The sequence below is a fragment of the Arachis hypogaea genome, chromosome 10 (genome assembly GCF_003086295.3).
Source record: "Arachis hypogaea cultivar Tifrunner chromosome 10, arahy.Tifrunner.gnm2.J5K5, whole genome shotgun sequence".
NCBI classification, from domain to species: domain Eukaryota; kingdom Viridiplantae; phylum Streptophyta; class Magnoliopsida; order Fabales; family Fabaceae; genus Arachis; species Arachis hypogaea.
In genome coordinates, this window is record NC_092045.1 from 99309561 (window position 1) to 99324174 (window position 14614).

The following is a 14614-nucleotide window of genomic DNA, read 5'->3' on the forward strand; positions in this document are numbered from 1 at the left end:
ATTCCATTCTTTGTCCCCTTCTATAACTCAAAGTGTCCCCTATTTTCCCACTGCCTCCTCTGTTTGGACCGATTTGAAAGAACGATTTGCTCAAAACGATCTTCTTCGAATTGCTTAGTTGCAAGAAGAAATCTGTGCACTTAAGCAGGGCATTTGTCTTTCACCGAGTTCTACACATCACTAAAGTCTCTTTGGGAGGAATTCGACAGTTCTTGCCCTCTCCCGGTCTGTTCATGTCCAGCAACATCTCACAGATCACAAGATTTCATAAGTCGCTTTCTTAAGGGATTGGATGAACGGTTTTCGGTGGTGCGATCTCAAATACTTCTCCTAGACCAATTACCTCTAGTAACCAGAGTTTTTGCATTGGTCATCCAACATGAACGACAGCTATATAAGTTACCGCTGGGGTTCTAGACGATCCACGTTCCATCACTGCTGCCGTTGATTCGCGGCACCCCTCACAAGGTCGCGGTCACGGTCGCAGTGGCTTTTTCTCCGGCAAGGGTCGCGGTGGTTCCTCTAAGTTACAAATTGCGGTCGTAGTGGCCACACGATTGAAGTCTGTTATTCGAAACACGGGTACCTGCCAAGGCATCTACGTCACTCTGGTAGTCCACATCACTCCGCTACCGTCGCCGCTGCAACTCCTCCTTCAATTGCCCCTCCAGTTTATGATGAGAGGGCAGCCTTAGGTCATGTTGAAGGGCATACCCATCAGCCGAACCCAAACCCAATTTTGGACCTCTCACTAGCCCAACAAAAGCTCTACACTAAAGTCACTGTTTCCTATAAGGGTGTTGTGCAATTTTCTTCATCCTTAATCCTTCATGATGTTCTTTATCTGCCTTTTTTTAATTTTAACATTATTTCCATACCCAAAATTACTTCCAATTTTTAATGTCAACTCACTTTTTTATCTTCTTCTTGCATTTTACAGACTAACACTTCTTTGAGAACGATTGGTTTTGGTAGAATGAGAGAAGGCTTGTATGTTGTTGAAAGTACTCTCACTCACATTCCATCAACTTCACATTTCATTCAAACTATCAAAACAAAATCAGCCATTACACCATCCGAGCTATGGCATTTTCGTTTGGGTTATCTTTCTGAACAACGACTTAATTATTTACGTAAGTAATTTCCTTTTATTTCTATGCTTTACGATAAAACTTGTGATATTTGTTATTTTTCTAAACAGAAGAAACTTTCATTTTCTCAAAGTTTTAATAAAGTTAATGCAATTTTTGATTTATTACATTTTGACATTTGGGGCCGTTTCAACAAAATTTTATTCATAATCATAAATATTTCTTAATTGTCGTTGATGATTTTAGTCGCTTTACATGGGCTATTTTGTTAAAATTGAAAGGAGAAGTGCAAAATCATGTAAATAATTTTATTACTCTAGTTGAAACACAATTCAACTCTAAAGTCAAAACTGTCCTTTCCGATAATGGACCAGAATTTATTTTACATGATTTTTATACTTCCAAGGGCATTATTCATCAACGTAGTTGTGTTGAAACCCCTCAACAAAATGGACAGGTAGAACACAAGCATCAACATATTTTAAATATAGCTCGTACTCTTATGTTTCAATCTAATTTAACATTATCTTTTTGGTCTTATGCTGTTAAACATGTTGTTTATTTGCTTAATAGAGTTCTATCATCTGCAATTAATTTTCAAACACCATTTGAAATTTTATTTAATCATCCACCAAATTATCATGACCTTAAAGTTTTTTGATGTTTATGTTTTGTGTTTACTCTAATGATAAATAGATCAAAATTTGATCCAAGAGGCAAAAAAGGTGTTTTCATTGGTTTTCAAAATGATTTTAAAAGATATATCATTTATCTTTTGGATGACAAAAGGATTGAAATTTCTCGAAATGTTGTATTTTATGAATTAGTCTTCCCTTTGGTCCACACAAATGACCCAATTTCTCCCTCCAACCCAACAACAAATTCTAAACCAAACAATTTTTCTATCAACACACATAACCCAAAAATACCAACCCTTCCAGTTGAACCCTCACCCATATCCATTGACCCAACTCCATCTAATTCTTTATTCTCTCTAACAACCTCTCCTTCTTCCTCACTATCGAATCTAACCAACTTGAATCCATGACAACCGAATCTCTTTTGAGTCCCACACTCTCTTCTTCTTCTGCACTAGACACTAGTCCATCATCACCTCCTCATCCCCCCGTCACCTTCCTCACCACCTGAGCAACCCCATCTTTGTCATTCTAATCGACCTCACCGACCTCCAGCATATCTCTCTTATTACTTGTGCAATTCCTCTCTCACCTCTACAAATCAATCTCCCTCAAAGTGCAGGTATCCTTTATCTTCAGTCATGTCTTTTTCTTTTCTTTCATCTTCACATAAAAGATTTCTATTATCTCTACATTTTGACGTTGAGGCAAAGTTCTTTAAAGATGCCAATTAACATCCCAATTGGCGTAGTGCTATGAAAGATGAGCTGGATGCTTTTGAGTTGAACAAAACTTGGCGTCTTGTTGATTATCCTGCAGGTATTAAGCCAGTTGGCTGTAAATGAGTCTATCGCATCAAACGCAAGTCTGATGGTTCAGTTGATCGATATAAGGCTCGCCTTGTGGCCAAAGGATTCACCCAAACTGAAGGTGTTGATTTCTTGAAAACCTTCTCTCCTGTTGTCAAGTCTGCCACCATCAGATTAGTTTTGGCATTGGCCTCTATGAAGCATTGGCCCATACATCAGTTAAATGTCAATCATACTTTCTTACATGGAGATTTCTATTTGTTAAATTTACTGGTGCTCAAATTTCTATATTTCTAGTCTATGTTGATGACATCGTTCTCACTGGCAATTCTATTTCTGAACTTGTTTTCATTAAGTCTATTTTGCACCAACACTTTCGAATTAAAAATTTGGGTCTTTTAAAATATTTTTTGGGTATTGAAGTAACTCAATCAGCAAAGAAAATTTGCTTATCTTAGAGAAAATATTGTCTTGATCTTTTGGAGGATTTTGGTTTATTAGGTGCTAAACTTGCCTCTGTTCCAATGGATAGTTCCACAAGATTATATCAAGACAAAAGTCCCTTGCTATCTGACCCTTCTGTGTATCGCCGTTTGGTTGGGCGTCTTATCTACCTTACCACTACTCGACCAGACATCATGTATGCCACTCAACAATTAAGTCAATTTATGGCAACTCCTACTGAATCTCATCTTCAAGCTGCCAAGCATGTGTTACGACATTTGAAAACTAGCTCCGGCAAAGGACTTTTTTTTCCAAGAGAATCAGAAATTCAGCTTCTCGGCTTCAGTGACTCTGATTGGGCCGGATGTCATGACACTCGACGATCTTTAACAGGGTATTGTTTCTTCTTAAGCAACTCTTTAGTCTCTTAGAAGACCAATAAATAAACTACCGTTGTCCGCTCATCCACTGGAGCAGAATATCGTGCACTTGCCAACACAACTTGTGAACTTCAATGGATACCAAATCGGTTACAATTTTTACGCATCTCTCCTATCCGCCCACCAATTTTATATTGTGATAATCAAAGTGCTCTTCATATTACTGCTAATCCAGTTTTTAATGAACGGACCAAACATTTAGAGGTCGATTGTCACTTGGTTCGACAAAAAGCTCAAGCTGGAGTGATGAAACTTCTCCCCCATTCCTTCTTTTGGGCAATTAGCTGACATCTTCACAAAGTCTTTGTCTCCTCAACCCTTCCAACTTGCGTGGGCGTATTAAATCATTCTTCTACCTTAGCCCATGACAAAAAAGTCTCATAGCCCACAAATTCAGCCCAACAGAATTCATAAATTCAGTTTTAATTCTAGCCTTTATCATCTTATTTTATCTTTATGTTACCATCTTATCTTATCTTTGCTTTCCTCTTTCGTAGACAATACTCTATAGATATTTAGTTTTACTCTTATAATTCAATCAATAAAAAAATACATATTAAAGTATTCTTTATCTCTTTGCATACTCTTTTTGTACTCTTTGAATTTTGTACAAAAGATGGATCTGAAAATAAGACCATAGGCTGACTACACCAAACATCTCATGTTTTGATGAAAACGAAAAGAGAGAAAAAAAAAGAAAGAAAGAAAAGCATCATTATGTGTTCCTTCCTGTCATGTCATGGCAATTTGTGAAATGTGTTGTGAATAATAATTGAATGCTATATTTGGTGTGACTGTGTGAGTGTGAGAGAAGAGAACTCTTTCTTTTTTGTTGGGAGAGGGCGTTATAGTTCCAAAATATTCCTCAACAAAACAATCTTAGCCGTACACATTATTCCTTAGTTTAATTTTACTCTCAACAAAGCTTTTTCTTTTAGTGTTGCTATTTCTGAAAATTTTCACAACTGAGGTAGTAGGAGGAGGAGGAAGAAAATTAGAAAAAGGAAAAGAGAACTTAAAAAACAAAAATGGTTTCTGAGAATTCATCACTCTCTTCTAAACGCTCTCCAGCCACTACTCCTAAGTTCTGCAACTCATTCACTACAAGGTACTTCTAAACAAAAATGGTTTCTAGACTATGCATACTATTTATATTAACCTGGAAGTGAGAACTAAATATCCAACATGAGTTTAAGAAGGATCTACATTCTCATGAAAATAATTCTAGTAAAATTGCATGCTTGATGATTTCAAAGAACTGTGCTTGATAGTTTGTTAGGATAGAAGGAATCAAAAGATGTACAAGATTTTTGAGATCATGTTCCCTTAATAGGATTTTGTGACAGATTGAAAGTAATTGTCATATTGTTCTTTTTAATTGCAGAATTTTCGCCGACGTTGCCGGTGACATTACAATTGTAGTTGATGGAGAATCATTTTTGCTGCATAAGGTAAAATCAGATTTTTTTTCCTCTTAAGAAAATTCATAAGCATGTTCTCGTTAAAGTCACAATTGAAAATAAAATTAACCTGTTACTTTGTCTTGATTCATGAAGTTTCCCTTGGTGACTCTAAGTGGCAAGATCCCAAAAATGGTTGCTGATGCCAAGGTTTCAACCGTTTCGAGCTTGGAACTCCTCAATTTCTCAGGGGGACACCAAACATTTGAACTAGCCATGAAGTTTTGCTATGGCATGAATTTTGAGATCACTACATTCAATGTTACGAGGCTACGTTGCGCTGCTGAGTACCTTGAAATGACAGAGGAATACAAGGACCAAAACTCCATCTCAAGAACAGAATCTTATCTGAAAGACATTGTTTTTCAAGATCTTCAGAAATCAGTGGAAGTTTTATCCACCTGTGAGATGTTACCACCACTAGTGGAGCAGATTGAAATTCCAAGAAGGTGTGTGGAATCCATATTAATGAATGCATGCAAGGAGCAGCTAGCTTCCGGTTTATCTCGGCTAGAGTGCGACGGCGAGTCCAGAGAGCTAAAGGAGGATTGTGTCATTGCATGGTGGGTCGAGGATCTATCGGTCTTGCGCATCGATTTCTTCCGGCGAGTTATATGCGCCATGGGGAGAATGGGAGTTAGATCAGAGAGCATCATGGCTTCACTGATGCATTATGTCAATCATCACTCAAGGGTATTGGTAAAAGCCAGTTCTTGAATCCTTCCGGGGCGAATTCGAGTCCAACAACAACGGAATTGGACCAGAAGACTATTGTGGAAACTCTTGTGAGTCTCATGCCAGCAGATAAAAACTCTTCAATTCCACTGACATTTATGTTTGGAATGTTGAAGATGGCTATCATTTTGGGTGCAGCAATTCCATGTAGGCTTGAACTTGAAAGGAGGATCTCATTGAGGTTGGAAACCGTTTCGCTCGACGACCTTCTCATACCGTCTCTGCAGAGTGGAGACTCCTTGTTTGATGTTGATACAGTTCACAGGTTGCTGGAGAATTTCTTGCAGCAGATTGAGGAGGAAGAAGCTGATGATTATGGATATGATTCCGATGGTTTCGGCTCAACTAGTAGCCATGGTTCTCTGCTAAAAGCAGGGCAGCTTATTGATGCTTATCTTGCAGAAATTGCAAGCGATCCTTACTTAAGCATGCAGAAATTTGTTGGTTTGATTGAGATACTACCTGAGTATGCGCGTGTAATTGATGATGGCCTTTATAGAGCTGTGGATTTTTTATCTCAAGGTACATTTGTTTTGGACTCATAAATGGTCTTCTTTCATATCTTCTCTCTTTAGATATTTGCACTCAAATATTATTCAAATTATGCCTATTTTACATTACAATTTTCTTTTATTTATAATCTTAAAGAACATACCACTAGTATATTAATAGGAATTAACCGTGTCAATTAGTTCACTCTTTTGTCTATTAAATATGTATCTAAATAATGAATTTGTAATTACAAGATGAAAATACCTTACATTATATCTAAATCTTAGGTTCAAATCCTAAAAATTATAAAATCTACTTTTATGTATATATATAAAGAAGGGAATTTTAAACCGAAACTTTTATATATTCCCATTATATATAGCAGATATAGTATATGTATCCCTACCCTATTATACCTTTGCAAAATTTTATGCAACATAGTTTAAACTTCATTCTCAACCAATCACCCATGCAGCATTGGTTATATTTGTTATTTTTTTTTCTTTTGCATTTGGATAATGTTACTTTTTCCTCCTTGTTCAGGCTCATCCAGCTCTAACAGAACAAGAATGCAAGAAGATTTGCAAGTTTATAGATTGTCAGAAACTGTCTCAAGAAGCATGCAACCATGCTGCACAGAATGATAGACTTCCACTGCAGATGGTGGTGCAAGTCCTGTACTGCGAGCAACTACGGTTGAAGAATGCAGTGTCAGGGAGTTCAGGAGATGGTCTATTGTCACAGAAAATAAGCAGTGGCATTCCAAGTGCTGCTATGTCCCCAAGAGATAACTACACTTCTCTGCGGAGAGAGAACCGGGAGCTGAAGCTTGAGATTTCGAGGATGAGGGTGAGGCTAAGTGAGTTAGAGAAGGAGCAGATGTTCATGAAACAAGGCATGATTGATAAAGCAGGAAATGGAAGAACATTCTTGACCTCCCTCTCCAAAGGGATAGGGAGAATTGGGATTTTCAGCAGTCAAGGTGGCAGAAAGTGCCAAAAATCAAGTAGGAAGTCTAGGGCTTCAGAGTGAAAAACTGGTAGGAATAGGAAATATTCTGTCTCATAGGATATTCTTCTTCTGCATAGTTGAGCCTTTTACAGCATCATGTGTTCTAACCTTTCAGTTCAGGTGATCACAAAGTGTAAATAAGTTGGTCACAAATTTTTCTCTGCCTTTGATAATTAGTCTTGGCAGTTGAACTTGAATGTCCTAGCATTTTCTCTTCCTCCTCCTTCTTCTCACTAATAGTGCGTTTGTGAGTTGAGATTTTGAAGAGAAAGAGAGGATAGAGGAACTTGATATAACTCCATTCTATCCTTCAAACCGTTCTCTTCCCTTCCTTTCTCTCAACAGACAAACACACCTGAAGAGTATGTTCAGTTGTAAGTAAAAATGGGGTGGAATTTTCAAGGATGAACTCCATGTGCAATTTCACATATCAAATTCATCCATGAAAATTTTTACTCCAGTTTTACAAATATATCCTAAGTATGATTTCAGCTGCTAAACTAGTGTCCTACACAGATAAATCACCAAGAGGAAGCTTCATAATCCACCAAATTAAAAATGCAAGATGCTTAGAATGATCTGATCTTAGGATCATAGACTTACTCCTTAGATTGGCACACCATTGGTTTAAGATTTCAGACTACTAAAATTGCAACATGAATACCAAGAAACCATGTACCTTCAAATGACATTCAACCTTGTCTCTCATCAGTTGAATTTTTGGTTTTACGATGAGTAATTTTTCCTTCATGAAAAATGCCCTGCTAACGTAATAATCATAAGTAGAAGTCATCTACCTTGCAATGATAAGGTAATCAAGTAGCTCAACTAGTTAACCATTGATCAACTGTCATTAAGCATTTCCCTTCGAGTCCAATATAAGTGTTAGCTATTCCAATTCAACCATTTCCCAACATTCAGTCAAAAAAAAAATCCCAACATTACTTCGATAAAATTGGATTTGTTGAAAAGTAATGATGATAGTGTATTGGAGGAAAGCTGCTCCATTCCTTGGGCACACTTGCAGATAATTTTTCAGAATCACAGAATCACAATTCACAACACTTGGTTCCAAAGAAATAATAACACGAACATTTAACTTTTTCTTGGAGGCAAAAATTGTTATATGTGGTAAGGAAGTAAAATCATACAATATCCTAAGGTGATGACTGATAACTCATGACAATTGGTATAATACATGCAAATTTGATAAATTATTACAAGACAAAAGAATAACTATTCAAGCAGACAAATTACCCCTATGATACAAGTTTTCCAGCTAGGATTCCACCAAATATGATAGCTCCAAACCACTTGTTTGAATTAAATCTGGATGCGAACAAAAGGTACAAAAGTCAGTTCATTAAGTTCAACATTGAGAGGTTAGAAGTGTAGAACTAAACGTTTTACGGTAAACTAATGAACAGGTGGATGCATCATAAGTTTCTGAAACCATCAATATAACATTGAATAGTAACCAATAGAGAAATTAAGGTGTGTTTGGCAAACCCGTTTGAGAGGATAAAAGTACGTTGAAGTTCTTTGAACGCTGCTTTTTTGATATTTGGCAATCTTTTTCCTCTCAACGCAGAAGTGATTTTGCAGCTTAAAAGCGCGTTTACTGGAAGCAAAAAATTGTTGCTTCTGCGTTCACTTCAACGTGAGTTCACTTTGATGATCATTACTGATTTTTTCCAAAAGAATTTTTATATTTATTTCAAGTCATTTCAAATATTTTAAATTCTTTTTTCAATTTTTAGTATTTTTTATATTTGGTTTTTTTTATTAAATTTGATATTTTAATTCTATTATAATATGAATTATTGATCTTATTAAAAATGATAAAGTAAATAAAAACCTAATCATACATAACAATGGAATCATAAGTAATAAAATTTTACAGTCCAAAATAATACTAAATAAAAGAATACTGATAGTACTAATAAAATTATAGAATATTTTTTTTTGTTTGACATTATAAAATTTATTATTATAATTCTTGTTCATTGTTTATTATTCTAATTTGTTATAATATGTATCATTGTTCCTATTGAAAATGATAAATTAAATAAAAAATTAATTATAAATAATAATAAAAACATAATTAGTAAAAAATTAGAATCCAAAACAGTAAACAAAATAAGATTATCAAGAGAATTCATAAAAAGTACTAAAATATATTATTTTATATGTTATTTTTAATTTAATAAATAAATATTAATTTTTATTAAAAAAATTATAACAAACTAAAATAAAATTTTATAAAAAATATTATATAAAAAAATACTAAAAAAAGTTTAAAAAAGGATTAAATATACTAAAAAAAAATATTATAATTTAATATTATATTTTTTTAGTAATTAACTAATTATCTATCTAAAAATGATTTTAACTAATACTATCCAAACAATTTCATTTTATCAAAATCAATTTTAGTATAAAATTGCCAAACATAAATCATGTTGGCACAAATTCACTTCTATCCAAAATCAATTTTACAAAATCGCTTTCATTCAAACTCCAGTTTGGCCAACTCTAATCCAAACACACACTAAATAATCACTGAATTTTGGGGGATTTCTATCTGCTGAGGTCTGAGGGCATATAAATATATCATCAAGTGCTTGCAGTAAAGCCATATGAATAATTAGTCTTTGGAAAGTGAAAATGAAATTTAATGCATGGATTTATGCAACAATCCCTTTTCTGGGTGAACTTTAAATAAAAACTTCCAAAACATACTTGCTATTGCAATCAGCACGTGATGAGAGGTCAACTATCCATATTTGCCAGCCTAGTTGTCCAGACGCAGCTGCCAGAAATGCATAATATGGCCATCCTGGTCCACAAATATGAATCAGAAGGTTGAACAGGAAAACAACCATTGGAATCCAAATATAGTCGTAAAAACTCAAAACAGAGAGAACATAAAGTGGGTCATAACCCATAAGACATACCTATTTCAGCATTATAGCCACTGAGAGCAAGACCACCAAGGCATGCAATCCCAAACCCAGTAATCCACTCCTTTGTAAAATCACCAAAGCGCAAAGCCGTTGACTTAACTCCCACTTTTAAGTCATCTTCTTTATCCTGAATGCAAGGTTATAAATATACACCTACCAAGAGCTTTGATTACAATGCTTTAATCATATAATTTGTATTGGAGGGTAGCAAGTAGTCTATCATTTTATGGTTTGTTTCATAACACACTGAACTATTTGAGTCGAGATAATCACCCCATACCGGGATATATCATGCAGCAATTAAACAGCAAGACACAGGAAAAAAATCTTCGGGAAGTAATGTTGTTTTCACCTGGTGAGCATAGATTGTGTCATAAACAAGTGTCCAAAAAACTCCAGAGGCATAAAGTGGCAGCACTATTGTTGGATCTAGACTTCCTCTAATTGCTGTCCATCCTAACAAAGCGCCCCAATTAAAGGTCAACCCGAGATAGGCTTGAGGCTAACAAAAAATTTACGAGTGCCATATAAAGCATAATGAGATTGTATGTCAAAGATAACAATAAAATCTGTCAGAAGAGACTAAAATTGAGGAAATTCAATACCCAAAATGTAAACCTCTTCATAAGGGGATAAGAGAAGACAAGCAACAAGGATGAGGCACCCAGAACACGGCTGCAAAAAGATCACAAACCACAAACATTCAATATTTTGGCAATACTCAAATTTTCATACTTGATGTAGTCATGTAGATGTAATAATGATCACAGACTTGGCTATTCAAAGTTAACACTAACCTATAATTATTCAATTGCAGAAGAATCCCAAGACCCAAAGTTAACTGAAAACCAAGAAAACAAAGTCCCTGAAATGGCGTTAAAAGACCACTTGCCACAGGTCTTGACTTTGTACGTTCTACCTGCATCATACAATTATGTATAGTATCATTCATAATATCGAATCTAATATCAGCTATGTTGAACCCAAAAAAATAAAAAATGCTTAATGAGTTCTGTAAAATGGCCAAGGTAGGTATGACATCAAATAGGATCACATGTTCAATACTCATATTAAAACAAAATCAGAAATGTGATGCCATAGCAATAAAATCGAAGGGATGTTGCATGCAAGTAAATTGATAGATTTATATTTTGAATCATATTTGAAACAGGGTAGGGACAGTGAAAACGAACCAGAAAAAGTAAAAAAAAACCATTCAAATGCAAATTACATGAACTTATAGGCCATGTGAAATACCAAAGCACTAGACTTGGCATACTTAGCTTTCAGATTATTTTTTTTAACTTAATTCAAATATATAAGTTAAACATTCACACTATGCTAATAACATGCACTTGTAAAAAATTAATTCACAACATGAACTAACGATTTCAGTATCTCTCACTACGGAAAAATACAAAAGATAAAAGCTTTCTATTTACTTTTGTATCAATGTCGCGATCAAGGAGGTCATTAATAGTACACCCAGCACCCCTCAAAAGCAAAGCCCCACATCCAAACAATGCCAACATTTTAAAATCAGGCAGCTGTCCTGGAGTTGCAGCCAACGTAATAGACCTAAGGCATTGAAAATTAGAAACATAAATAAATTAGTTAGTAAATAAATAAATAAATAAATAGAAGAAGAATGAATTTAGAAAGTGGAGTGCACAAAAGAGAGAGAAACAACTTCAAAGCATAATGTAATATAGAAAAGGCAACACCTCTCGCTGGACCACAAAAAACCTATATTTTCAATTCATATTATTTTCTGTCAACATGAATAGTTGGCTTTGTTAAAGTTGTAAGGGAAGCACTTTGCAGAAAATACTAAGAAAAGGTAAAGCAAAATAACATGTATTATGTGAGAAGATATACATAAAGTTCTACAATCCATGCTATAAAGATTCGTAGTTGACTGCATAACACAACCCTTGGGTACTTCCATATGTATGTATGCAGATGCAGTACGAAAGATTCAAGGGGCGCAGCTTGGACTGGTTTTAGGATAGAAATAAAGCACAACAAAGGCAAGGTTTTTCTTGTGGATATGTATGGTATGGATGGTGCTTAACTACTTATAGTACTAACGATAAACAAATAACTTTAACTTATCTAATCTTGTGGACTTAAATAAGAAGATAAAGAATACTAATTTAGACTCAGCAACCAGGTTACCACAAATTAAGTTGTACGAATAAAATTACAAATCAATAGAATGATCATTTCTTTTAAAATTTATTCATTCATTACTATTTCAAAGAGTGTAACATATATATTTCCAATTAACAATCAAATTCATATTATAAAATTACTGAACTGTCCTTGCTTGTCGACAACAAGGCATATACCCATAAGCCAAGTAAATAGAACACTTACCACATACAAGGCCATAGAAGCAACCATGTCCCAATGGGCTTATCTAGGCGAGCAAGCTGTGCATAGGGCTGAACCTGCTTAGGCAAGTATAAATCAATCCAAGAGATATTTGCTTTACCCACATTACCACTTTGATTCTTATTTCCCTCAGATCCCTCTTTTAAACTTGAAGGTGATGTAGAGATATGCTGAACAAACTGAAAATTTGAGAGAGATCGAACAGTTTTAAAAGATTCAAATTCAGAATCCTGATGGTGGTATTGCCCAAATGGACCGAGCGAAGGATAGAAGTTGCGGTTTATGCTTATAGATGGTTCAGTGGAGATTAAAGGATTGAAGACGGAAGGGGAAGGATATTGTATTGCGAGGCCTGAAGAAGGGAAAGAATGTTTGAGAAACCTACGTGAAGCACGAGAGATCAAAGTTGATGCCATATTTTTATCAAAATCAAACAAGTTAGAGGGAAGATAGTCTCTTTGTTGCTACTCGTTTCAAAAACTTGTAAGCATTCAGTTGGAGGATGAGCAACAAAAGTTCATGGTTATATTAAATTTTTAGACCCACATCTTGAACGTATATTAAGTAAACAAAGCTTATCCAACACTTCGATATCACTCTTCATGTACGGATGAGCCTTCATTCAGAAATCATTGAACTTACAAAATCCTGAAAACAAAAATAATAGAGCTTCAAGAACATTTTTGAAATTCTTCAATAATAAAAGAATGCACAAAACTAAACTAACTACCACTATAAGGATTCAAAAATTTTAACATGACATTTTAATAATTTCTTCATCAACTAAATTATAGAGTGCCACATGGAGTCATTTGCTTCAAAATAAGATAACATTCAAACATAAGGATGTAAGTTGGGTCTAAATAACCAAATGATGGGAAAACATTACGTTTCAGTTACTAAAACACTATCCAATATGCAAGTTAATGTTCATGTGATGTTTGATTGCATCTCTAGGACATCAATAATTCAATATTATAAGTGGAAAAAATTGATCTTCTCCAAAATAAACTATATGTGGTGTTAAAAAAATGAAAATGAAGAAAAGGGACAATCTAAGGGTATGATTGTTTGTGGAAACATGTTCTGTTTCCATTCTCTCTACTCAATTCTAAATAATCGTTTTATTTTTTCCTTTCTTGAAAACATATTTCTTTTTTCTCATACAAAAGAACACATGTAGGTGACAGAGCCAGAGCATGAAATGAAAGAGAGTCCAGAGATCAAAGACCTACATTTTCTTATATATATATATATATATATATATATATATATATATATATATATATATATAAAAGCTCACAATAATTCAAATCTATTTAATTACTAATTTTATATATACATATGAACAAATAAAATAAAATAGAAAAGCAGCATATTTTCTAGTACTCACTAAGAACTTTGATCAAACACGTGGCACGCATCACTAACAGTGTAGCTACAAATTCAAACACGGTATCCTATCTAACAACCCATTCATTATATTAAAAAATATTTCTACCATATTCAAAACAATTAGAAAAACAAGAAGAAGAAATTGTGAATGCAGGTATATTTGACCTGCGAATATGAATTGAAGGTTCTTCTTTCTTGTAGAAGAAGAGAGAGAGAGAAGAAAGGTTATTGAAGCTCATGGGCATGGGAACAAAAGGACTTGAGTATTGTGATAGCATCTGCCACCTTCATTCCGAGGAGGAAACACCACACAACATGCTTGCAAACTCGGAAGCCATTGCCAACTGCCAAGTAGAGAAAAGGAACTCTAATAATAATAATAATAATAATAATAATAATTCACACCCGTCACATTTTCTTTCTCTGGGTGTTCCGTAATTACTATATTTTTTTTGGTGACTATTCCGTAATTACTATATGATCTCTAAACTATAATTTTTTAAAACAAAAATACAGTTTTACCATATTATCATAAACAATTACCACTATAATACAACTAATTATATTTATGGGGAAAAAGACATAACTTATGATACAGAAAAGAATTTATATATTTATCAATTAAAATTAAATTATAATTCCAACATATTTTTTTTAAAGATGAATTCTACCTAACCCCTTTTAAAATAACATGTAAGTTATCCTTCATGTTGTGTTACACTCTAATTAGTCATTA

At 34.3% G+C, this 14614-nt stretch overlaps 1 protein-coding gene and 1 pseudogene across 2 annotated transcripts; one reads left to right on the plus strand and one right to left on the minus strand.

The window, feature by feature from the left end:
* The first annotated feature begins 4339 nt into the window (after window positions 1–4339).
* On the plus strand, window positions 4340–6905 carry LOC112716099 (BTB/POZ domain-containing protein At3g08570-like; annotated as a pseudogene).
* A 734-nt stretch (window positions 6906–7639) lies between these two features.
* LOC112716100 (4-hydroxybenzoate polyprenyltransferase, mitochondrial) lies at window positions 7640–14339 on the minus strand. Of its 2 annotated transcripts, XM_025767947.3 has the most exons (10): window positions 14044–14339; window positions 12466–13131; window positions 11529–11664; window positions 10884–11005; window positions 10692–10761; window positions 10439–10588; window positions 10078–10213; window positions 9863–9959; window positions 8378–8449; window positions 7640–7881 (listed from the first exon to the last, which is right to left on the minus strand). In XM_025767947.3, the coding sequence occupies exons 2-9, from the start codon at window positions 12897–12899 to the stop codon at window positions 8380–8382; spliced, it is 1215 nt and encodes a 404-aa protein (XP_025623732.1). In that variant the 5' UTR covers window positions 12900–13131; window positions 14044–14339; the 3' UTR covers window positions 7640–7881; window positions 8378–8379. The 2 variants fall into 2 exon arrangements, with proteins under 2 accessions (XP_025623732.1, XP_029145563.1); XM_029289730.2 differs by lacking the exon at window positions 7640–7881 and having other exon boundaries at window positions 8197–8449.
* Window positions 14340–14614: the final 275 nt, after the last annotated feature.